At 40.4% G+C, this 26,063-nt stretch overlaps 1 protein-coding gene across 4 annotated transcripts in view; it reads right to left on the bottom strand.

The window, feature by feature from the left end:
* Positions 1–25,813, bottom strand: part of FAM169A (family with sequence similarity 169 member A) — a 38,981-nt gene extending 13,168 nt beyond the window's left edge. The window contains exons 1-7 of one of the 4 annotated variants that reach the window (XM_039567289.1): positions 25,721–25,813; positions 10,991–11,128; positions 9,393–9,492; positions 8,244–8,329; positions 6,733–6,904; positions 5,855–6,034; positions 4,291–4,419 (exon numbers count right to left, since the gene is read on the bottom strand). In XM_039567289.1, coding sequence (XP_039423223.1) covers positions 4,291–4,419; positions 5,855–6,034; positions 6,733–6,904; positions 8,244–8,329; positions 9,393–9,492; positions 10,991–11,128; positions 25,721–25,762 — 847 coding nt within the window. In that variant the 5' untranslated portion in view covers positions 25,763–25,813. Of the gene's footprint in view, positions 1–4,290; positions 4,420–5,854; positions 6,035–6,732; positions 6,905–8,243; positions 8,330–9,392; positions 9,493–10,990; positions 11,129–21,943; positions 22,034–23,751; positions 23,955–25,617 lie in introns of those variants that run through there. The other 3 variants (XM_039567290.1, XM_010392790.4, XM_019281914.3) reach the window with 3 other exon arrangements.
* Between the last annotated feature and the right edge of the window lie 250 nt (positions 25,814–26,063).

A 26,063-nucleotide genomic window follows, 5' to 3' on the forward strand; every position in this document is an offset into this window, starting at 1 on the left:
ATGTCAAACCCACAGGAGAATAAGGCTCTAATAGCATTAGTGCATAGTGTGCCATAATGCCATCAAGCATTTGTAGTTCTGGAGTGACAGGGGGATCCCAACAGCTGACTATACTGGAGGCTGAGACTAGCCTGACTGGGAATGAGTGGCAAAAGCATACCACTGTGACTGGCCCAGAGGCTCCATGCATCTTTGGCACAGACTATCTCAGGAGAGGATATTTCAAGGGCCCAAAAGAGTATCACCGGCTGCCTTGGAGACAAAGGAAATTTAAGCAGCTGTCTGCCTGGCCTCTTCTCTCAGAAGACACTTCTGTTGTGGGATTGTTGAAGAATATCAGGAGCCAGTCACTACCACAATGGTGCACCAGCAGCAATACTGCACCAACCAGATTGTCCAGGAATCTTGAAAGTGATCAAGGACTGGCCTGAAAAGATTTTGGAACATTGCTACAGGAGAAGGTGACCCATACTGAAGAGGACACCCTGTCTAATAAACTACCAGAAAATGAGGAGTAATATGCCTTATTTACTGATTGTTCTGCCACATTGTTGGAAAGGAGCAGAGATTGAGTCTCCTGTGACAAGTCGCTGAAGGAGAAGGTGAATCAACTGAGTTTGCAGAGGAGAAAGCCATCCAGCTGGCTTTAAACACTGCTGAATGAAAAAAATGGCCAGTATTTTAGTTCTATACTGACTCATGTGCAGTGGCAAATGCTTTGTGGGGTGGTTGCAGTGATGGAAGCAGAGCAACTGGCAGCACAAAGGTGAGGCCATCTGAGCTGCCACATTGTAACAAGATACTGCCGTCTAGATGAGAACCTGGTTGTGAAAATACCTTAGAGATGGACACACCCAAGAACTGGGCCAGATAGGAACTTCAGAACAACCAGAAAGTGCATCAGGCGGCTAAGACCGAACTGACTCAGGGGAATCAGAATTGGAACAGAAGGGATAATTTTTTCTAGCTTGGTGCACCCATGACACCTCAGATAATTAAATATGAGATGCAAATTATAGATGGACACATGATCCAGGGGTGGACTTGACCATGGACACAATTGCACAGATTAGCCATGAATGTGAAACATGCACTGCAATTAAACAGGCCAAGTGGTTAAAGCCTCTCTCGTATGGAGAACGACAGCTGAAATAGAAATATGGTGAGACTGGGCAGATAGACTATATCACACTCCCCCAAAACTGCCAAGGAAAGTGTCATGTGCTTTTAATGGTGGAAGCAACCACTAAAGGAGAAAGAACATAGCCTGTACTCCATATCACCACTAGGAACAGTGGGCCTTAAGAAGGAAACCCTAAGAAGGTGACAGTGTCCCAGAAATTCCAGAAAGAGTTAGTGGGATTCCTTTCCCAAACAACATCATAGACAACTGAGCCAAAGACCATGGCATTGAGTGGGAATATCATGCTCTCTGTCAGGCACCAGCCTCCAGAAGAATGAAATTATACAACAGACTGTTACCCATTTACCCAGGAACACTGGGTGGCAGGACCTTCAAACATTGGGACACACATTTAGCAGAAGCCACCTGTTAAGTAAACACTAGGGAATCTGACAGTCAGTCTGGCGCAGCACAATCCAAACTTATACACACTGTAGAAAGGGATAAATTTCCTGTAGTGCTCATAAATACACAGGGGAAAACAGTCTGCGTTATTCCTGCTTCAGGAAAAGGCAAAAAGATTTGTGAAACTGAGTTTGCTCAAGCACCTGGGTCCACTTACAATGTAATGCAGGGAGATGGAGAAGTCCTTTGCATTCCTTATGGGGATTGGATTTTGGGTGAGGGTAGCCAAAAAATTAAATTGCATGTTGTTTATTGCAATATAACACTGTTTACTGTCTCTTTCATGGTTATGTGCCCATCACTGAACTGGGCACCTCACAGCACCTGCTTTCACCATTCTGAATTTTGGGATCTGAACCTGATTCCCATTCAATTGCCATTTCAAGAGTATTACAGTAAAAATCACCCAGACCAATGAAGAATTAACTTCATGAAACCAAGCAAGTGCAGTGGTGATGTACACAGAACCGGCTCCAGCATGTAACAATCTAGCTTCATGCAAAATCTTTTCTGGCCAGAAAGACTGTTACGACAGATGGAGCTCAAAGTCATGGACTAAATGAACTCAACAGACATTTTAGAGGCATAGCCCATTGTCATAGGTTAGCAAGCATAGTCCCGGAAGGGATGTCCTTGCTAAGGGGTGCTTACAGTTTCCTCTGGGACCTGACAGAACCTATCAGCTGGCCAGTTTGAATATGGACAATTCTCTAAGCCACTTAAAGTTGTGGCCACCTCTGTGATCCACACTTAAGAATAGACAAACCCCCCCCAAGCTCTCTCTCGTTTCCGGCGCTGGCACAGGTGGCTGCAGGCCCCGTGTGGGGGCCAGCGGGCCCGGCCAGACCCTGCTTGGGCCAGGCCGGGCCGGGCCACGGCCATCCTGGAGTCGATGGACCTGTTCCAGCCGTGGAACCCCCCCACTGCCTTGCCCTGGGCAGCCGGAGTGGCTCGGCTCTCCCCCCTCTCCACTTCGATAAGAAAAATTCAACATTCCAGCTGCAAAGCTGCAAGGCCGAGGTGAGATTAACCCTTTTATTGCTGTGAAGAGCTGAAAACCTGAGGGAGGAGAGAGAGGAGATGCTTAAAGCTGAAATTCTGTTGTGAAGCTATGATATATCAGAGTATCCCATTGTAATTTCATGAAGATATGGGGGGTGGAGTGTTCAACTCGTAAGCAAAAGCACCTGCGCTGAGATAGGCAGATGCTGACGCAGCTGTAATTTCATGAGAATTTTGGACAGGGAGAGATGGAAGCAATGAGGACTTTTGCTCCAAATGGAAAAGGAGAAACCTCAGTTCCTAGAGATGCTCCCAGAGATAGTCCTAACAATGAAGATGAGGAAGACCCTTTGCTCCCAGGGAAGGAGAAGGGCCTCTGTTTTTTTGTTTCTGAACGGCTCAACCTTAAAAAACTTCGAGAGTGGACCCTCGAAAGCAGTTGTGGGAAAAGCTGCAAGTTGGGGGAAGGGACTCACATGCAGCCAGAGAGAGTCCTCTTCCTAAATGGACTGAACAATATTTGGAAGTGGGCGGCTGTCTCGTTGTGATAATGTTTTCATAGCATGAGCAAGAAGAGACTTCTCTTTCTAAATGGACTGAACAAGGTTATTATGGAAGTGGTAAACAGACTGAACATCTTAAGAGTTGTCTTTTCACATTGTCAGTGGGAGAAGGGAGGAAGGTGGGGGGAGGAGGAGAGTTCTGAAGGTGGTATAATTTTTTTTTCCCTTCTTTTAGGTCTGTTAATAAACTTCTTTATATTCTTTCAAGTTTGGGGCCTGCTTTGCATTTCTCCTAATTCTTATCTCACAGAAGATAAACAGTAATGAGTATTTTAGACCAAACCACTACACCCATAGACTAAGGGAATAATACATGTGTGTGATGTATGTGTACATAACAGAAGACAGGAAAGGTAATGGTGTATGGTAAATAATGGAACCTGGGCATGACATAAAAGACACACGAAATAAGGAGAGGATATCATCCCACTTCCAGGAGGGAAAGAATTAATTTTCTTCCTAGTAGATGGCACAGTGCTGTATTTTGAATTTAGTATGACAATAATGTTGATAACACACTGTTTTCACTGCTGCTGAGTAGTGTTCACCCTGTGTCAAGGATTTTCCAGTTTCAAGATGCTTTGCCAGTGAGCAGGCGCACAAGACTCTGGGAGAGACCATAGCTAGGACAACTGACCTGAACTGGCCAAAGGGATATTCCACACCACAGAACATCCTGTTCTGTATATAAACTGGGAACAGTTGGCTAGGAGGGGCTGATGGCTGTTGGGGGATTGGCTCAGCATCAGTCAGCAGGCAGTAAGCAACTGCATTGTGTACCCCTTCTCTCTTTTGGGTTTTATTTCTCTGTTTCTGTTTCCTTTTTTATTATATTTATTATATTTTATCTTATTTCAATTATTGAACTGTTCTTATCTCAACCCACAGGTATTACTTTTTTTCCAGACTCTCCTTCCCATCCCACTGGGAGAGGACAGGGTGAACAAGCAGCTACATGGTACTTAGCTGCCAGCTGGGGTTAAACCACAACACTGTTCCAAATATGATCTCACAGGTCTCAGGACAAATAGAAATCTTTCTGCTAGTTTCTACTCAGTGTTCACAGAAGTCACTCTTGTAGAGTGTTTGTTCAACTTTTATAAAGTGCCAGAAAACAACAAAACAAAGAATCCATACCTGCAATTTTGAGATCTTCCTTTTGCACTATAGACATAATAGACTTTCTCTGGAACCAATCTCCTCCTCCCTCCACTTGCCACAAAAGGTTTTTATCCTCAGGGTACTTCTCAAGGTACTGCTTACAAGCTGAGCAAACACAAGAAAAAACACTGTGTTACAGATACTATATACTCAGATATACCTATTTTTTAAAGTTTGTCTGAAATCAATTTACTTCGCAATCTACCATCATACACAAACAACAACAGAAAGAACTGTTTAACTAAATAGTTGAATCTGAAATAAACAATATTGCTTTACCCTACACATCCTTCTTAATTAATTCTTTCTTCAGGTTTAAATACTTTGCATTATTATCTTAAACTGCAAACAAAGATGAATTAAATTTTCTTGTTTTCCTGGTACCCACTTGAGAGTTTTAAAACTTCACTAGTCACTGTTCCTGCCAATTACAAGATCCAGTTTAAGACAGAAGGGTTTTTTCTTCAGCAGAGGAGGTAGTCAAGTGTTTTTTGTCACCCCACACTGTAGTAGGCACCTGTGAAAGCACTCCCTGGGAGTGTTAACATGTTACCATTGAATGGTTAATCAAAGTTCATTTCTAGAATATTTCCTATGTTGCTGTCCTTCCATCTCTTTTCTCTCTATACCTGTATCAAATATACAGGTGAACAGGCATGCTTTAACATCATTTTTTGGCAGTTCCTAGAAAAACCACCATTTTTCACCTGGTTCACTACTGATGCACAGTTTCAGAGCACAGGATCCCCACTGTGTCATTTCTTGACCACAGAAATGAATTAGTCATTAAATTCTGCTCAAGTAACTTTCCTTGAAGCCTAAAAATCAGGTCTTATCAGATCCAGCGACAGACTGTGCTGCTTGGAAAAGCAGAACATTTCTACAGGTTAAGAAGGCCAGATAAGTGTGTTCATAGAAGGAACCCTGGCAAATGGCCCAAGAACAGAACATGCCTTGAGAAACAGGGCAAAAGAAATGTGCTTCTTGTCTGAACACAGTCCCAAGAACATAGTTTCCACAATCCATGTAATTTCCTGTATGACATAGCCTCCTAGGTTGCTAAAGGAAGAACCATAAGTGTTTTCCTTGTATTTTAGAACTGTGCCTTCTCATACACAAGTTAAAGGAGAGCCTAGAATGTCCTCTTGACCAGAAGTTCAGAGAAAGCATGAATTAAACAACCTCATGACATTTAGGTGTGAGCAAGGAAAAGGTGCAACAAGGCAGATACACATTAGATCCCATACAGAAACACTTCAGCCCATTCTACAGGCTTGTTGGGGGAAAAGGGACAGCGGTAAACTTCACAACAGCAGAAAGCCAACAGAGTTCAAATAACCTAGTTTTACACAGAGGATTAAAAACTGAATCAGGAACTACTTCATCTTAAACAAATCAGGATTTTTAGCATCCACCAAAGCACAGAAATTAATGTAGAGCCTGAGGATGAGGCCACAAACATGGAACTTGAATGACAGTACTCATTCGGATATGTAAAGAAACCACAAAGAAGATCCAAAGAAAAAATTAAAGAGCTTGCCTGTATACATGAACGGTGACAGTGGATATCGTAGGCCAAGAGGCTCTTCAGTAAAGGAATCCACAAAGTCTTCCAACATGATTAGCCCAGAGTCTTTCCCACGATGTTTCTTTCTAACAAACATTGTGTCTAGCACTGGCAACTTATACTTCTGACGAAGAAGAGAGCTACAAACACTTCCTGAAATAATCAGAGGGAAAACAATATCCATCAGTATGGATGACATAACTGCATGCTGACTGACGTGCTGCAGCATATTTAAATAAATACTTTTGTAAGTTATAAAAATTCCAAACTATATAATAGTAAGAGCAAGTAAAGTTATAAAAATAATGTATAACTTCATTAAAAATAAATAATTGCTATTAGTAATTTTTTATCTCTTTTGGGCAAGCTTCATAAGTTTGCCAAGATACATCAATTGAATAATGTAACAGAAAAACTCTGTAGTACCAGAAAACAATAGAGAAGACAGAAGAAAGGCTCACTTTGAAATCTCACTATACAGTTCCATATGAAAACTATAGTAAAAATGAAGCTGAAAGATGGAGGAGGGGATAGGAGAAAACAAAATTATTTAATTATACTTTTAGCTGATTACATGACTTCTCATGATAATTATGAAGACTAATTCAGTTCTTGTTTAAAGACTGAAACAATTATTCCAATTTTTTAAATGAAGACACAAAAAACCCTAGGACATTTTACATTGAAATTCTCCCATAAACAACATATTATCCTAAATTAAACAAAGATGGAACAGATAGTCACAACATGTAGGTACCTGCTTATAAAGCCTGCTAATACAATATCCTTCAAATAGGCTCTCTATCTCCTCCCCTTTACTGCCCATATCCCACAGTCCTCAAGTGTTCTACCTGTAGGTTTAACAGAATAGAACCCAATAGCCTCTCCTTTTTTCCACATGATCTTAGCATAGTGGCTGCTACCATGACAGAGAAATGGGATCTCATTTCTTTCCATTTCTTGTGTTCGATAGATAATTCGATTCAAAACATAGAGAACAACCCTCTCTCCAACAGACTTCACCTAAGGGAATACAGAAGAAACATTTTAGAAGATTGGTCAGATCAGTTAATACCCATACATCAGAGACCTCATTTTCCAAAGCTGCCAGTTAACACAGCTGCAGACAGAATTCAAGGGAAGGCTGTAAGTTCTAAAGCAGGGTGACCCTCTGGGGTTTGTTAAAAGGCAAGGAGATGCTCAGAAGCCATTGCAATAGGTTAAGTACAAATCACTACCACAAGAGGATATTCCACGACTTCAATGTCACTCCTAATCCAACGTGCAAAAGCTGGGAGAAGGGCAATGGAGTGGGAATGTTATGATTGAATTCAAAACTATTTTTGGACTTAAGAAACATTCACCAAACACAATAGCAGCACATCAGCCTCAGAATTCCCAGGCTAGCAGGTAACCGAAGCCTTACAAAGGAGAAATTATGAGCCTCGGGGTGGCAGGAGTTGGCACACTCAATCACTGCTGATAGAGTGGCAGGCAACAGGACATGATGCAGTGAAAACACTAGTTACAACAGTTTCTGTGGCATGAAGTAAGGAATTCAATATCCTTCTCTCTGTCCTGCAAGGCTCTTTTTATATATGAAATTTGAGTTCACCACTATTCTACTTACTGTGAAGGAAGGAGGAACCATGCTCTCTTCCAGTGCTTACCTCCCTTGTAAAAGATTAAGCTTTTCTGATTCTCCTACCATTAAGTATGTGGAAAAAAAGGCTACATGCCAAACTCTCTATAGAAAATTTTTAAAATTGCAATAATCGAAGACAAGTGCCCAGACTTGAGCAGATATAAATTAAAGCCCTGGAAAAACACAGATTTCCAGTTTTGGAAAACACCATGCTACATAGGGTTAAATAACGGTAACAGAAGTCAATGACGAACAATAAAGCAGATACCAGGCAACTAACTTTTCCAAACCTTATGTATTGCCACTACAAGCCACAAGCTCCAACTCACTTCTGTCAAACACATTCCTGACAGTATTTCTGGTTTACTAGTCTCCTGATAAGACCAATAGGTACTGCTACGGTACAATACACAATTATACTAAGATGTTTCAACGCAACCAGATAACAATATTCTTAAGAGTAAAGAAGAAAAACGGTAACACGGCTAACATCTAAGCTGTCTACATATGAAGCTGCTGTACAAAAGTCATTCTTGCTCTAGACACTATCTTCACATTGAGGTTCCTTTTCCCCTAGTACCTATTCCTCTATTACTCCCTTGCAACAGGCATCTCATATCTAAATGAAATTAAAACATGTAATATCTTGCACACTATCTATTTGCCATTATCTTGAATAATAAGATTGATTGCTAGGTGAATGTTGGAGCGCTTTACCTGATGAAGCCCCTGTCTAGCAGGGACAGATGTTCTCACAATGTCATCAATTGACCACCACTGGTCAGCAAGATACAGGGCTATAGCTTGAAAGAAACAAGGGAAATAAAAAGTTAGTGATTCTTACCATTCCAAAAGAAACATATTCATTAAAGCTGCTAAATAATCAGGAAGAACACCATAATAACCAAATCAAGCATCTTCTAGGTGGCACTGTATTAATGTAGCTCCTACTACCCTAGCACAACAAATGGGGCACTGTGCACCCCACCAATATGAAATGCTCCCTAGTCCAAAACTTTTTCTGGTAATTGAGACTAATAAACACTAATGCTTTTTTTTTTGCAGTATGATACACAGGAACTATTTTTCAGACATAAGCACTATCCTTCAATGCAGTGCTCTAACATCTCCTTCCACTAAAAACTCTGCCTGTCAAGATGAGTCTCACCCATACATGTATTTTACTATTGGGTTGCTAATGGATATTGATATTGAAACTGTGCAAGTTTTAGGGAATTAGATGAATGTAAAAAGGCTGATGGCCATGTGAGCAGCAGTCAGGAAGAGTGTGATCTATAGTTATTTGTGGCAAACTTGGCAATCATATACACGGCACTAAATGGAAGAAGGAAACATGGAGGACTGGAAGGGGAGGAAGAAGGAAGGAAGGAAGAAAGGGAGGAGAAAACCCACAAAACCCATGTCATCTCAGCCAGAGGTATGCTAGGACTTCAAGCTAAAGACAAATTTACACATCATGCTGATCAATTCCTATTAATAAAGAGCACCTAAATTCATTGGCAAATTAATAGATTCTAGGAATGTTCAATAAATACCTTTTGAAGAGGTGAAGCATACATAAAGAGATCAAGAGATACATACTGTACTATGATCCAGACAAGCACCACAATATTTTGCTACATATCTTTTGAATTCATTGGGTCCAGTTCTGACCTGATTAGTCCGCAAAGTTCTAGCACTTGTGTATATAAACCCACAACAAAAAATAATAGCATGTGAACAAAAACACAAGTGGTAAAGTTAGGAGCTACAGTAGCATGAAATGAGCAAGGGCCTGGTTACATGTATTTTTCACAAAAAAAGAAGATATAGCAATAGAGAGAGATAATGAACTTAAAATGAAACCTGTGAGCGAGTCCCATGGTGCAAAGAGTGCAAGAACTTTGTGTGTCTGCTCTTCACCATAAAGAGGAACGAAGCCCACAGATGTCAAGCTAATAGGAACCTGAAACAAGAATGTACAGTAATTCAGTAGACTCTTGCTAAAACAACAGTAGTAAAATAAACAGAGAATGTTTATCAAGGTAAACAAGATGAATATTGAAAGTCAGGTCCTTAACAGCTAACTGTAAAAGACAAGCATCAGACCCTAGTCCTTACTTTAGACATTTCTTCTTAGAGACAAACAACATTCTAAAGAGCTCTGACTCTCAAGCTCTGGCAGATTTAGATACAGTAATTTGTACTGTTACAGCTCTCTTCTGCCAACAGCTTGCATTTGTGTGCACAACTGAAGTAAGGTGTGCAAGGAGCCAGCTTTATGTTCCCTTCAACAGTCCCAACTGTGCAAGCTGTCAAAGCCAACAGAAGAATGAGGCAGTCAGTCAAGCACTGAAACAAACTGGGAGAGCAAAACTGTGTTTGTTAGCAAGTTCTAATGCGCTACCGTGGGAAGGCGAATTCAAAAGGGTTTTGTTCCCTTAAATCACATGCATGTTAAAAATTTTGAAGTTGGCTACTTGATTTTGCTCCTGAGAAAAAACATGAAAAGGGTCAAATAATCTTCTTTTAAGGAATCGAGTACCTCTGTGGAAATGCATTTTGATATTTAAATTCACATGTTTCCACTACTAAATTAATGTATAAAAAACTTGACAGACATGAGTGGTGGGGTAGACAGACTTGCTTAACCAGTTTAAGATTATGACATGCTATTGTCACAAATGAGGATGTTAATACAAGCATATATTTAGCCATGCAGCACTCGCATAAATACAGGAAAATAGTCAAGGCTCTGCTTCCGCCAAGGAATCTGCAGTACTGTCCTTTAGATCCCACAGAAAATCCTCTCAGATCACTTAATTTTGATTAAAGCTATTCACTGTTGGTTTTATTGGTAGTAGTTCTAATAGAAGCATTTGTCTGGACAGAACCAACATTGACCAACTTATCCCACAACGGAAAAGGGTTGAAAACATAGAAGTGTCACAGCTATTCTTTACTAGAGCTCAATAACAGCATGAAATATTTCAAATAAAGAAAAAAGTAACCACTATTGAAATTAGTGAACCTCATTAATCAAAACTTGAACCAAAGACGAAGAACACTGAAGGACTGAGATACAAAAAGAGCCAGTTAGCTTAAGTAAATAATGAACTCCTTAGTGATGACGATAGGTTTTTGCAAATGTGTGAGGTACTTGGTTTTACGTAAGAGTTTGATTCATCAATTGAAGATTTAAGGTTATAATTGGGTTGGGGTTTTTTGGTTTTTTAAAAATTACTCAATATATGCAGATCCATTGCCTAGAAGCAGCATGCAGTCACTGATACAGAGATTTAAACCCAGTTACAGAGTGAAAAAAATAGAGTTTAACACAAAAAATTCTGAATTTGGAAAATACAAAAGCTTTGATAAAATAATTCTGAAATTCAATAGGACTGGATATCTTAAATCTACAAGGAGTTAAAAACACCGGTATTACAGAATTCGTTGGTTCTTACCTTGCGGCGGTCTGGCAGAGAAAAGAATTCTGGGGAGTTAGGATTCCCCCAGCGAAGGTCAAAGAGGTAGTCCTCTGCGGAGTTCTCCAAGTCCTCATGACTGTAATTGTTCAATATATCCACAGGGAATGACATGCTCTTGAGAAATAAAGCAACATTTTTAACATAGGTTGTTTGAAACATACAATGCACATATAAATTAGACTGTTGAACACCCACACTCTGCTGTTCACTACAGCCTTCTATATCCATGACAGAAAGGAGAAATGTTCCAGGCATTTAGGATTAATTGGGATGACCATTAACACCCAATCCGTAAAAGAATCAAATCTGTGCTCATAAGCAGAAAAGGATGAGATTAGCCTATAGATCCCCCTATACCTCAGTCGTAGCAGATTTCCAACATAAAACCCCCATGTTTGCAGCACAAGTACATACTGCTTTGAGGTGGCAGACTTAGTTCTATCTCTCTCCCAGATTACGTTTTTGATGCCAAAGGTCAAGCTATAATCAGGTGATAAACAAAAAGTAAACCACCCAGATGATAACAAGATGGAGTTAATTTGAGACTTTGCATTTAAATCCATCTCTGAAGAAACCAAAACACTGCTCAGGATTTTTCTAAGCAACTGGCCAGTTAGCATGCCTAACAGGTGGTTGTTTCCAAAAGCATTTCAGCTGTGAAAAGAAACTTTTACAAGCTCATTAAAAACAAGAGCCCACAACAGACTAAAGAAAGACACTTTAAGGAGGTGATGAGACAAGACTAGAGCACTGAAGCCAAACCATAGTGGCAATAACTCCTTGAAAGCTCTTAGATTCAAATTTTCCTTGTCAAAGGAGCATCCAATTAAAATGAGCAAGAGCTCCTGGAACCCACTGTGCAGTCTCCAGGTAAGGTTCTTCCAGTTCTATAAAACTACACAGAAACAGACCCCTCAGCTGCTTTCAAACTATGACTCAAACTCTCAGAAGCATGAACACAAGTTCATGAGAACCTACTCTGGTGTTCTGGAGGAACGCAGGGATCTTAATCTGTCTTGCTCAGCTCCTATGAACTCATCACACAAGTCTCTAAACACAGAAGTTTTATACAAGTTTTATGATTCCTAGTCTTCATTATGGAGTCTTTTTTTCTCAGTTTTATGTTAAATCTTAGTGCATAATGATTTTTTTTTCCTCTTTATCTTCAGTCCCCTCTATTTAATCCACCATTCATTATCCTACTGACACAGGTAAATCAAGTGCATAAGAACATCTTATTCTGACTCAGTAGAAATTAAAAGTCTGCATTTTAGAAGCTTTTAAACAGCAATAATATGCTACTACTAAGTTGATTGAAGAGAAGAGGCTGCTCTTCCTATAGGAGAGATTTTTTTCCCTGTTAAAATTGAACAACAAACCTGGACATTGGCACTTCATTGGCATCTACAACTGCCACCTTTAACACTGTTGCTGATGAAAACACTAATGTTTTCCATGAATGCTATTGTTCAGATATACACATGCATTCCTCAGAGCCATCTCCTTCCAAATTCAGGTCATTCTTTCCCCTCAGCTGTTATTTACGTTTTCTCCTGCCTTCCCTTCTAGTCTCTCACATTCCTCCTACTATTGCTTACTGACCCTATCAGATACTTAGCTGCCTCTCTTAATTCTCCACCTGTTTCTTTCCACATTTCAGGGCTGCCCTTGCCCTTGTTAACACCAATTCCCTTGGCTCCTCCTGTTCACAAGCAAACTGATTTCCAGAGCCAAAGGTGAGGTGTGCATGTTTTTCAATGTAGCAGCAATGCACAGCAAACAGAGGAGCTGCTGTCAGGGGTGAAATTTATCCACCACCTCATCTCTAGCAGATGTGGCTTGCCTGCCCATATAACAGTTCTCAAACACACCAGCAATACTGCACTGACTATGCTGACATAAGCATGTTGCAAGAAAAAGCAAGAAGTATAAGACCCCGTGACGCTACTCCTACAAGCGGGTGAGGCTTTACAACCTGGTTAACTGCAACAGGCCAGGTAAATTCTGCTGTAAAGGAATACTGCTATGTGAAAAACAAAAAATCTAATTTTCTGTATGCTGGCAGAAAGCGCAACCCCCCTCTATTATTGAAAAAATACCGAAGCGCTTAGATAACTCCACTATTAACAAAGAAATTGAGCTGAGGTTTCATGATTACATGACAAACAGACAAACAAGCCACAAGCTATAACTTTAAGCCTCTAGGTAATAATTCCTGACATTTTTTTGGAACACAATAATGCAGGACCAAAGCAGAAAACATGCAATAAGAAATCCAGTAGATTATCTGACTTCCAACCACTACACCACTATGAAAATAAAAGCAGCAACCATATCTTTGCTTATAAGCAAAAAAGGCTAATTAATACATTCATTAAATTACCCTCAAAATCATTCACAGACCTCTTTTCTGTTTCTGTTGGGCTATCTAATTTCTCATGGCACACTTTGATTTTATTTACTCTCAACTCACAGTAGTCACATTTGACTTCTTTTACAGCATTTACAGAGAACATGTCATGCAAAGGAAAACAATACAGAGAAATTTTCAAGACTAAACCAAGTAAAACCTACTCAGCACCCCTCCTAAATAACTATTTATCTTTTTTACCATGCAGCAGATTAGACATGTAAAATTACAAGCTCTCATACACTTGTGTGATGTATTTTGTCTCAGTGTTGATGAGGTCAGAAACAGTTTGCATTTAAGCTCACTACATCCCTGAAGAAATCAGTAACTGTTCACAAAGTTATCAAGTTATAATTAAAGCATTAAACAAGTGATGAAAGAAGAACGTTCAATGCCAATCTACAGCAGAGCATAAGGAAGTAGTTCACAATACAAAATACAAGCACCTCAAATATGAAATGCAAAATAACCTACCAAAGACAAATGAAATGTCTTCCAACAGTAATGAATTAATATCACTGAAACACAATTGGTTTGTCGGTATTTTTAACAAAGTAAAAATACAAATGGCTTCACATCTAGCCAGTCTCAAGTAGAACAGGAGAGAGAAAAAGGGCAGGACAAAACAGCTTTTCAGGTTTTCTTGACTGGAGGGCATTAACACGTTTTTGTTGCAGAGGCAGCAGGAGCAGCACAGGTCTCCGCCATGCAGTTCCACATGCCCCTTTTTGTTGCTCTAAGCCTCCATGCACTGCATGACTGTCAAACTGTCAGGTCAAATCTTTGTCACACGTTGCACGACCATGCTCTGCTCACAGGGTACAATTCCAATTGGTTAGCACACAGTCAGGCTGACTGAGCACATGCAAGGTAGCCCTAAGCAACCAAACTCATCATGACCATTTGTACATAAAAGCATATTAGAAGTGTGTGCTGGGGGGGGGGGGGGGGGGGGAGGTAAGAAAATTTATTTTATTTTTCAAATGAGGCAACTTAAGCATTTCATTTTTCAACTGAAAGAAAATAAATCTTACATTTTTCAAAAACATATCATTTCACAAAATAATATTAATGGTTTTGTGTAAAAAACTCACATGAACAATATTTGCTTTAATGTGGAATCATATGACTTTCTCCCTTGTCAGCATTATGCAAGATATTACACGAGAAATGGCACGTCCTTTTTTAGGAACAGCTGCAGCACCAGAGGGTAACAGATCAATTCATGGAATGCCAACGAAAACCACATTTAACAGGATGAGTGAACAGATTCCTGTGCAGCACAGGCACTTCTTTAGTCACAAAATCTTTATTACTACTAGCATTAAGGCAAAAAAAAAAAAAAACAAACAACTCATGGAACAAGTGAGCAACATTGCAAATTGGTTTAATCATAAATTATATCTACAACCTCTTTTTCATCTCAGAAGTGCATGAAAGAGATGCAAGATGCACAGTACACACAGCTTCCAGCTCACATGTGGATTTGAGCAGGAATTAAGAGATATATTCATCCCCTTGCAGTTCCTCAATAATGAATGACACAAAACTGCAGAAAGATAGTAAGCCAAAAGCTATGTTATTTCTTACAGTATGTCAGAGGGCTTAAATACAGCTTAAAACTGGGTTTGGGTGCCTTTATCTCAGGGGAAGTGAAGTCTGAGTGGTTAGGCTGACAGACAAGGATTTAGAGGAATTTCCAGCAATAGCACAGACTTCATGTGAACACAGACATGTTACTTGATCTGCCTGAACTCCTCTACGAAACACAACTAATCATTAACTCAGAGAGACCAGTGTGAGAAATACTTTACGGAGATCATGAAATACTTGTACAAAGGTTGTATCAAATTTTGACAAGTACTGGAAATAGATAGTTACTTACACAGCACAGCTTACCTGAACAGCTCATTTTCCTTAAAAAAATAAAATCACAAAAAATCATCCAAGGCCTTTTCAACATAAGATAATAACTGGGACAAATAACCATGCAGGTGAACAATCTTCGGATTTAAATTTGTTTCTATTAATAATTACAACTGAATTAGTTGTTTTGGGGAGTCTTTTTACCTGTGATTTGCAGTTTAGAGGACAGCTGCCACGGTGCTCAAGCCATGACCTGCAAAACTTTTCTGCTAAACTGGGAAAACCAACCCAGACCCAGCCTGAAGGATACAAAGACAGGTCCAGTCCTGTGATGAAGCATTGGCCTATTCAGACAAAAAATTAACTGTAGTAATGTCTGACCCAAGCTTTGACCTGTTTCAGCAAGTGCAGAAGTATTGGATCACCAAACCCCTCAAGGACTGCCATGCATTTCCTATGAATCACCACACACCTTAAACCAAGTTCTGTTTTAAAAATATAATCCACGATCCTACCATGATCTCCCAGACTAGCTATGAGCCACACCTGGGCTCACATCATGAGAAGAGACATAAATAACAAACTAAACATATGTGCCCACACATACACCAGTTCCAGAGTAAGCCAAGCCTGGACTGCAGAAGTCCCCAGCAATGTTCCAGGCCCAGACTGATGATGCATCAAAGCAGCAACGACCTTGATCAGAGCAGCAGGAGCATCATTTCCATTTTGCTGGGTTTGTTTCCCACCTTGCAACATCCAGTTGCTGGTCTGTTGAAAGCTGTGAAACTACACAGAAGTTGTAAGAAAACTTAAAATTTTTTAAAAGTAGTCTTTTCAGCCTTCTGGCTTCAACTACAAAACAAAATCATTACATCTGCCACTTCTAGAATTGTTAAGCTCTCTTAGCAGTCATTCTATCAACAGACAAATTACATAAACGTTTCTTTGCTTTTACTACCAGCTGTTACACACAGCGTTTTCATTTTGTTTCTTCTTTATTCAACATCAAATACTTTAAACTGTGAGAGGTTGTTTTTAAAGTAGTTTTTTCTTGTTTCTGTAAAAATAGAGTCTGAAATACTTAGATAAAAGTTCACCATTTTCTATTATAAAAATAAGTAAATTTTAAACCTATGCTAAGATAATAAGTCATTTTAATATGTTTAAGAGAGTACATACTTGGTTTACCATGAGTCAACATAATTGAAATCCATAGAGAAAATCTGTCCCATAATTACCTATTTAGACCACTATTATAACAAAGCTTTTGTGTTTTATAAACAATCCCCATCTCTTAAAACTCTATTAATTTTAATCTGTAATGTAATGTATACTGACTATAGGAGGAGGAAGACATTTTAGGAAAGAGGTGTTAAAATTTTAAATAATAGAGTGTGTATTAGGATTTCTTGGAAATTGTACCAGCTTTTAGCAGCAACAATAATACACTGATCTGCCACATTGAATAGACAACTCAAGCCCTCCTCACACAAATAACTCCTTATTTAGAGGTAGGTTTTCTTGGGTTTTAAATTGCAAAATTGGGGGTTGGACAACAGGTCTTCAAACCATTACCTACACCTTAGCACCAGGGCATATAAATACTATTTCCCTGCAGTACAGCTTTTGTTCACATTTTTCAAGAATATGGGCAAATAAATCTTAAATACAAGTTCTTGATAGGTCAGATAAATTTGCTATGGTTTCTCTTTTTTTGTGTTTTCTTAAAAGGAAAAATAAGGGAGTTTTGTTTGTTTGTTTTGATTTTGTTTAAAGTAATAAAAACCCCAAACAACATCTATTCATACCCTACAAAATCAGAAATAGAAAGTTCTTAAGGAAACACAGGGCAGTGTCTAGAAACTGCTGTCAACATCAACCAAGATCTCTGGATTAATATGCCAGCCACATTACCCGTAATCTGCTTGAAGCAGCTTATGGAGCTCTGGTTTTCTATCGCACACAAATCAAAGCTGTTGATTTGAATGCAAATAAACAAACAAAAACAACAAATCCTTTCCATTCATTAATTAGCCACACAACGTAACTTACAAGTATAGCATAGAGTTATGAAATCTACATACAGCATTCAACTCCCCAGAAAGAATTATGGTAAGAAATTCTAAATACTGAGTTTGAACACTCTCTTATCAAATGAAACATGAACAAGGACAGAAGGAGAAAGAATCCTCCCCACTAAAAAAAGAAAAGGTATTTGCATCTGATTTCTTTCAATTAAAGGTGACAGGGTAGCATTAAGAGAAGACATGCAACTTCCCTCCGAAACCCACCTTAGGCAGGTAAAATTCTTATGCATATGCCCAATTAGCCACTGGTGTAACACCACTGGCATTTTACTCAAGCGATTTAAATTAGATATTAGATAGCTTATTTAATCAACCACTAAGTTCTTAGATATGCAAACTACTAACCTGTTACATACATTTTTCTACAGTCTCACATTTTAATGATATTATCTGGTTTTTTGCAGAGCACTTCCTTCAGCAGGGAATTTTGGAAACTAATATGCGCAAGTGTTTCCTACAATGAAAATGTGCCAGAGATACACTAAATCAAAATTCTGTGTTTGAGACTGCTCAAAATAAACACAATTTAAAAATCTGTAAAATTAGTTTTTCTTAAAGAAACCTTTCATGCCTTCCCTTTCAACTACTCCAATTCAAGGTGACTATCTCCACCTTTAAAATGAAAACCATTCTAGTTGTGTTTGAAAATAATTAACATGTATAAGATAGAAAGATACAGTCAGGTGGGATTATCACCTCGGCAATCTGCCTCTCTCTGACATATACCTGATCTTTCCAGTGCTCAGCACTCACTCTTCTTTCTAACTTCCCAGTTTCCTCTAACTTCCCTCCTCTACACGACAAACCTGTTTAGGGGCTAAGAAAATATCACCATACCTGACAGAGATACCTCTAATGACCCACCTTTCCTCTCTGGTCACTACTCTTTCCCCCTTCCACGCCTTAGCAGTTTGATGTTGGTGTGCCATTTTCCAGCTCCATCCTCAGTACCCTCCAATTTTGTTCCTGCAGTTTAGGCCTTACACCATCTGCTCCTAAAGACCTTAATGACCTTCCTATAGCTCAGCAATTATAGCCCCCACACAGCCTCTCTTCACAGGTGGCTGATGGGCCACCTGGGACATACACAGACACACTGCTCTTACCCCTTGCTCATCTTCTACAATTTCCATAGGTTTACCTCCTGCTTCTCCAGGCATCTAACAAAGGCAATATTCTGAAGCTTAATTTGCTGCTTGTTATCAGAAGATCATCTCTTACTCCCACTAGGCACCCACATTTCTTGGCAACTTCTTCCATTTTCGAACCTTCGTATCCTCCTCTAACATCATCCCACTGGTTTGCAAGGGCCATCTCATAAATACATCTAGTGATTTCAGAGATAAGAACAAAAAAGAAAGCTCTTTTTTTGCCATACTTAGGAAAAAAAAAAAAATAAAAGGGACAACAAACCCACCAAATCTGGGTAGACAGATGGCGGACTATCAAGCCTAACATAACTAACCTAACATCACAGTGAGACTGGAGTTGCAGTAACCCTATGTATACATTTGCATCTATTTTTAAAACGCTTGGTTGTGCTGTCCTATCCCCAATCCCCACAACTGGGGCGGACGTCAAAGCTGCACAGATTAGATTAGCCAATCACAGATACGTGTTAGCACAGTCTAATGAGCTACTTCTCATCAGTCGAAGAACAGCAGCTCTCTCTGTAGCTGATTCAAGAATATTCCACATGGAAATTCAAGTGATGGTGTCTATGGCTACTAACAGTGAGGAGCAGGTGATTGATCTTTGCAATCACAGTCTCCATACCCAAGGAGTTACTAAAACAGTTGTCTGAACTACAACTATGCCACATGAAGTCTGGCTTTCAGCAAAGGAGTTGTAGGAAAATTCAACAGTTAAGCAGTATTCAATCTCTTATTGTCTTGTTTAAATTATCTGAAGGTGGTTTTGCTGGTTTTGCCAGTTTTTTAATGTCATTTGCAGTGGGAAACCTACAACTAAGGAAACAGCATATAACTAAGAAAGCAGCAACTGCCTTGGTTTTGTGGGTGGTTCAAATGAAAATGTAGAAAGGGGAATAGAAATTAACATGAGATGTTCCTGGACACAGGATTGCAAATAAACAAGGCTGCAACAAGAGATCCCCGTCAGCCAACCATAAAACTTTCTTGCAAACCAACAAGCACAGAAAATTGAGATGTTTTGGAGTCTCACTGTATGGCCCTACGGCCCATTTGCAACAGCCTGAGGATCAGAATTCTGAAAGTAGTAAGACTGCAAGTATAACTTACTGTCATTTAACTACAGCATTTGGAGCAGTGAAAATTTAAATCCCATCACAGATAAAAAATTTCTATTTTTCTCAGAAAGGGAATAGGCAGCTATCTCCAACTTCTCGATCCAACTCCAGTATCTTGAAGATACTACAATTATCTTCAGAAGATGACAGATGGATAAAAAGACAGCATTTATTATGAGAGAATACTGAATTTTACCTGCTACTTGTGCTCAGTGTTTGACTGTAGCAAGTTCTCTCAGCTGCTTTGCACAACAAATGATGAACTACAAGAGGACGAACTTCACAGGCATATTCACAAAGTAGTTTGTGGACTTACCAAAACAGTGTGGGACTCCAAAAGAACTAGGGACACAGGTAACTAGAAAGAATTTTACCTTGCCTTTCTCAAAGGAAAGATAAAGTGGAAGTCACATGTCAAGATTATCACACACATCAAAAACATTGTTGAAAGGCTTTTAGACAACACGCTTGGGGCACAGACAGGATAAGGAGTCATTACTGAGTCCCAGTCTGAGCCCAGTCATGCTATGAAGAGCTATTACAAGTTACCATCCCAGGTGACAGAGACCATGCTCACAAATACAGTAACAGCTGTAAGCGGTCCCATATGCCCATGCAAAACAGCACCATTGCTTCCTCACCTTTACAAAGGCCACAAAAACTGACTACCCCTGTCTAGCTCACAGCTGTAGTCAGCAGTGACTATATTTATCTTTCTCATCCCATCTTCAGAAGGATGGAAAACAAGGCACATACGAACTAAAACTAGAAAATTAGAAGTAAACTCCATCCTCTGAAAAATAAGCAAGTAAAAAAATAATATGCAAACCTAGCATCAAAATGATTAAATAGCTAGGAAAGAGTCAGGCATCTTGTAAGCTGCTCCAGCTAACAGAAAAAAAAAAAGTTAGGAAGATCTAGTATGGTTGTGTAGAAATCCTGTTCCCAAAAGAAAGGAAGAATAAAACATCAAAAACAGTATTTCATTGCTCAGAATCAGCGTCAAGAATCTGTTCAGACAGACAGAATCAACTGACTTAGTCCCTCTTCAAAATGAATCTCCTCTCCCCAGTGTTCATACTTCCTTGTCATCCAAACCAATATGCAACAAAACCTTCAGCAGATTGATTCCTGAGCAGCTCTGTGTTTGCCTTTTATTTCAGTAGTCTCATACTTGTGGATGGTTAATTTTTGTTTCCCACAATTGTCTGGGTACAACTGCTGGTTTTTCTCAACCCACGACGGCCACATTATAAAAAACCATCCATTAATGTGCATTCACAAGGTATCAGTAAACATGTTACTACAGGACTCAAGTTCTGCGTCCGCAAATTTTAGCAAGAATGTCTCTAATAGCAGAAAGGAATTCACACACAACCTCCTCCCTGGTGTCATCTGTCGTCATCTCCATCAGCAACCATCCTGACATTCCAAGAGCTCACAAGCTTCCGTCAGCATACTGCATTTCCCCTGTTTCTCACGGTAATACATGTCTGTAAGATTCAAACTTCGACGCTACTCCTTCTAATACCTAGGCTATCCTGTTACAGGTGTACTTGAATTTTTGAAAAAACAAATAAACAAACAAACTGCTTCAAAACCTTCAATAATCTGTCTTGTCTGGAAATGCAGACATTACTTTATTGTTAATGGTGGGTTTGGACACAGTACATAAGCTGCTCATACTTCTGCACATACCACCATACTTTACTTTGTTACAAAGCATACAAACAAACAAACAAAAACCCCAAACCAACAAACAAAAAACCCCCAACAACAAAAAGAACAATATTAGCACTGCTGACTCATTATACTAACCCTAAATTAGTGCTCATCTTAAGACTGAGTTGCCAGGAATCAGTTCATTACCTCCTGATCCTTCAAAAAACTCCTTTCTGCAGTTTCCGACTAAATGTTGACAACATAAACTCTCAATATTGAGGTCTCAAAAGAAATAAATCATTCCAACATTTTAAAATCCTTTAAAGTTGTCTGTGCTGCACTGTAGTTACATTTACATTGCTATTGTTAAAACCACCAGCTATTCTATCATTATCAACTCACAAATTATTCAAATTCTCCAGTTATAGTTATTGCTGGCTAATTCTACAACAGCTGTGAAATATTATTCAACCTAGAAAACATTTCTATTTGCAGAATTTGATGCCTGCAAAAGAGCTAGATAAAAGACTGGTCTTCCAGCAACACATTTGCTAACTTAAGCACACTTCACATTTTTACACCTGATGTTTTAGAAGCATGAAGCCAGTTAGAGTAAAGACAGCATTTCATACCATTCGAAGTTCACCGATTCTCCGTGCTGGGGAAAGGCAGGTGCAGCTGCAGGCTCACAGCCACTGCCACACCAGAACTTCTGAACTGGGTGTATTCTTCTAGCACTAGCCTCAGCGGCTACGGATTCGACAGAGACCACACCTTTACTGATTATTCTTTCTCTTCACTAATCCACAGAATTAAAGAAACCTATTTAAACACCTTTATTTTACATGTTTTGATGACACCTAGAAGAAAGGGTAACAGTGAATTCAATTCATCCTGGTCTGTAAACAATTTCTAATCAAACACAGTAGTGAGAGATGCTGGCCCTGTGAATATGGAGGCCCCCTGTCCTACAATATTCTGACAGAATATGCTAATGTACACAAAGTACAAGACAAAAAGAGGGACAACTCAGATTTGAAAACAAATCAAAAATCAAAACTATTACTTTGAATAACTGTACAACACACAATTCAGTATACAACTCAGAGAAATAGATTTCCCTATATTTTCCATTCAAGGAATCATTTAGAACTTACAAACTTAGCATTTACAACAGTAGGTTTTCCAGTTTACTTTGAAAATAAAGAAACAGATACGTTAGTCCTGACAAACCTCACTAATTTCACTGAGATTTTAGGAAATATTTGGAAGCTCATTACTCTTTTGGGACAGGATTCTTTTACATATTTTAGCAAGTTATTTAAAAGCTTCTCTGAAATCTAAGACTTATTGGAGTACACCAACTAAATTTATAATGATTAAATAAATGAATGCTGTCACACCCCATTGTTCAGAAAAAAAAAATCAGCAATAGCAGACAAAACTGCAAGAGTGCAAGAGAATAGCTACCAAGATACTGCATATGCCATTTTGATCATATTTAAAACAATGCAGCAGAGGAAACACATTAGAGCAGGCTTTTCCACTCAGACTTGTTTAATCCACACTGCAACACCTGGAAGTATAAGTTTGAGAGGAGGGTTGAATTCTGTCTGAATTATTTTTTTTTTAACCCATTTCTATTGTAAGAAAAAGGCTTTTTGTTTTGCAACAGGTTACAAAATGATTACCCAAGAGACATTGATTGACAAAAGCAGTTCCAAAGGAAACTGCACACCTCTACCACTGCTGCCCCAAAACCTTCACAGACAGAAGGATGACTGCAGCTTTCTGTAATGCATAGTTGATTCAATGTGATGAGTAAGTTACAACCTTGAGAGTCAGGAGTAAGGTATTTATCTGTGAGGAAACAAGAAGCTAGTATCTTGCACAAAAAAATATTTTAGGAATGCCAATGTGAAAATAAACCTAAGTAGACATTACTTTAGCTCTAATACTACTATTCATACTTGCAGTTTAGAAACATAATTGGTAACACCTTTAAATATCACTACTCCTTGATATTCATTGATCGGCAGAAAATAGAGATTGATACCAAGTCTTATCATATCTAAGAATGTAAAGCAAGTGAAGGGCTCTTCTACTCTGATGAGTTTTTCTAGCACCATCACATCCCATGTTCATCTTTTAGTGATTTTTGTATCAAACATGAAAATAAAAGCATTAGTAAGTGTCAGCCTTAATACAGAAGTGAACTTCCTCCATCTTTCACTTGCAAAGACTGCACTGGACTAGATATGCAAGTACAACTACTTAAAACAAATTGTGCTTATACAATGTGTGGATAAGAAGAGCTTTAAGATAATTTTGAGTTGTATTACCTTTACAGTGCTAACAGACATTGAAAAAGAAAAAAAGAACCCCACACGTATATAAACCTCCACCCTTTTGATTATTAAATCAAAGAGATATTATCTACCTTGATGTGCATACTGAAGAAATTAAGAGTATTTTCCAATTCATTTTGCAGAGTAATACCCCTTTGTAAAATGGCTAGTTACGTAATGCTCCAAAAAGAGTTCTGGATCACACATTACTAGAGAGATACTGTAAAAGTACAGTAGAATCCCATCTTAATTCCTCATCTTGCACAACAGGAAAGAGAGACACTGTAAAACATTTGATTCTGCACAAAGAAAACAATAAGGAACATCAGGAGAAAGAGAAACAAGAAAAGGACTTTAAAACCTGCCTGCTCTACCAGCAGCTCAAAAAACAGTGTTGAAATTGAGATGCTCACTGACATTAACAACACCTGAGTTTGAACATTAATTGTATAAACCACTCTCTGCCCTAACATTTTTCCACTATGAAACAGGTGATAAAATGCTTTTTTTTTCACTAGCCGCCATTAAGACAAAAAGCAAGTTCTTCAGTACCTAAATCAAGCAGAGGTCAACTAAACAAGAAAGGTACCAGTGGCTGAGGAAACGGAGAGAAGATGCACTCCATTCCAATAGAGTTTGATGGAGGAGGAAGACCATGATCACTTTGCCGCAATCTTTTATAGGTCCTCCAGTGAGGCAGCACTGACTTTACTATTATACTGATCACTCTGACATAATGCTTATTCCCCATAAAAACTGGTGGGCTCTATACTAGGCTGTAACCAATAGTGCAGCCCAACACATAAAATGAGTAGGTGCACTTATGCAGAACAAGAAAAAGTTCCATCCTCCTGCATGTATGTACACAAAAAAGTAAGTATTAGCTGAACGGTGTCTGCACACAAAAAGCTAGTTTTCCAAATTTCTGATTATTAATAACTGAAAACTCCACAGCTCAGAAGAGCTTAAAGATAATTCTTTAATGGCTTCCTCTAAATAGAGCATTAATACGTGTATAAAATTGGTGAGTTAATATATTTTGTTTTCCATTAATTCTAGTAAAACCTTTTGCTCTAGCTCTCAGTGTAACCCACTTTCTTAGGCTGCATTTAATACTCATAAGCAGGATAGCAATGCTACATCAATAGATATCTTAGGCAAGATGCTTCCCTATGTTTTAAGAGTAATGAATCAACCCTATCTCAAAATAAAATTCAAAGACTTTAACACCATATGTAGGAAAACAGAAAAGTGTGTGTGTGCGCTACTGTGCGTGTCTACATGTGTTTGCACACGTACACACACACAGAGCCATCTTTGTGGGAGACAGCAACTGTAGCATTGCAATTACAGTTCTCATACATACGTAAAGGTGTATGGACGTATAATGGATCTTACACGTGTGTGGCTATAATACGCCAATTTCAACGCTACAATAGAAGACCCCACAAAAGATGGCTGGTCCTGGCCAACACAGAGTGACCTGGGCCAGAACTCACACCGAACTCGGCGTGGCGCAAGCTCCGCGAAGGCCGAGGGAGGAGGGGAGGTCGAGCCCGGCCGGGCTGCGCCCCGCCGCGGGGGAGCCGGACCGGTCCCACCGCCCGACCGAGCCGCCTCCGCCCATCGCCCGCCAGCTCGGCGCGGCCCTGCTCGCCCCGCGATGGCAGCGGCGGGCAGCGGGGTCGCGCACTGCCCCGGGGCGGGAGCGCGGCGCCCAGGGGCGGCGGCGGGGACGCGGGCTGGGATGCGGGCGGACACCTGGCGCCTGCCGCGGGCGAGGGGCCGCGGGGCAGCGGCCAGCCCGGCCCGCCCACTCGCCCTCCCGCCGGGCTGCGCGCCCCGCGCCCGCGGGCGGCCGCCCAGCGCTCCCCGCGTCCCGCCCGGCCGGGCCCGGCGGGGCTGCAGTGATGCGAGACGCCTCGGCAGGATACCCGCGACACCCCGCCGCGCCTCACCTCAGCCGGCCGGGCAGCCTGCCGCGGCGGCGCGGGGATAAACGAAGAAGGAGGCGGAGGCGGCCGGGCTCCCTGACAGCGTTCACGGCACACCCCCGCTCACCTCCGGCTTCGCCCGGTCCTGCTGCCCAGCGCCTGATATCATCTCCCCCGGCGGCCTCCCCGCCCCTCGCCGCTGACGCACTCCCGCTGATACGCCTGGAGCCGCCGCCGCTCGCCCCGCGCCGCCCGCCATGACGGCTGCGGGGACCCCGCGCCGCCCCCCGTCCGCGGCCGGGTGTGGTGCCCGCCCCGCTGCCACGGCCCACAGCGCCGTACCGGTGCCATCGCTCAGCGCGGCGGCGGCCCTGCTACCTGTGCTGTGGTCAGCCTCGGGGGCAGACGTGGTACCCGCGCCATCGCTCACCACCGTGGGGCTGGTGGCACCTGTCCCGTGGCCCTGGCAT

Source organism: Corvus cornix, chromosome Z (assembly GCF_000738735.6).
Source record: "Corvus cornix cornix isolate S_Up_H32 chromosome Z, ASM73873v5, whole genome shotgun sequence".
Taxonomy (NCBI): domain Eukaryota; kingdom Metazoa; phylum Chordata; class Aves; order Passeriformes; family Corvidae; genus Corvus; species Corvus cornix.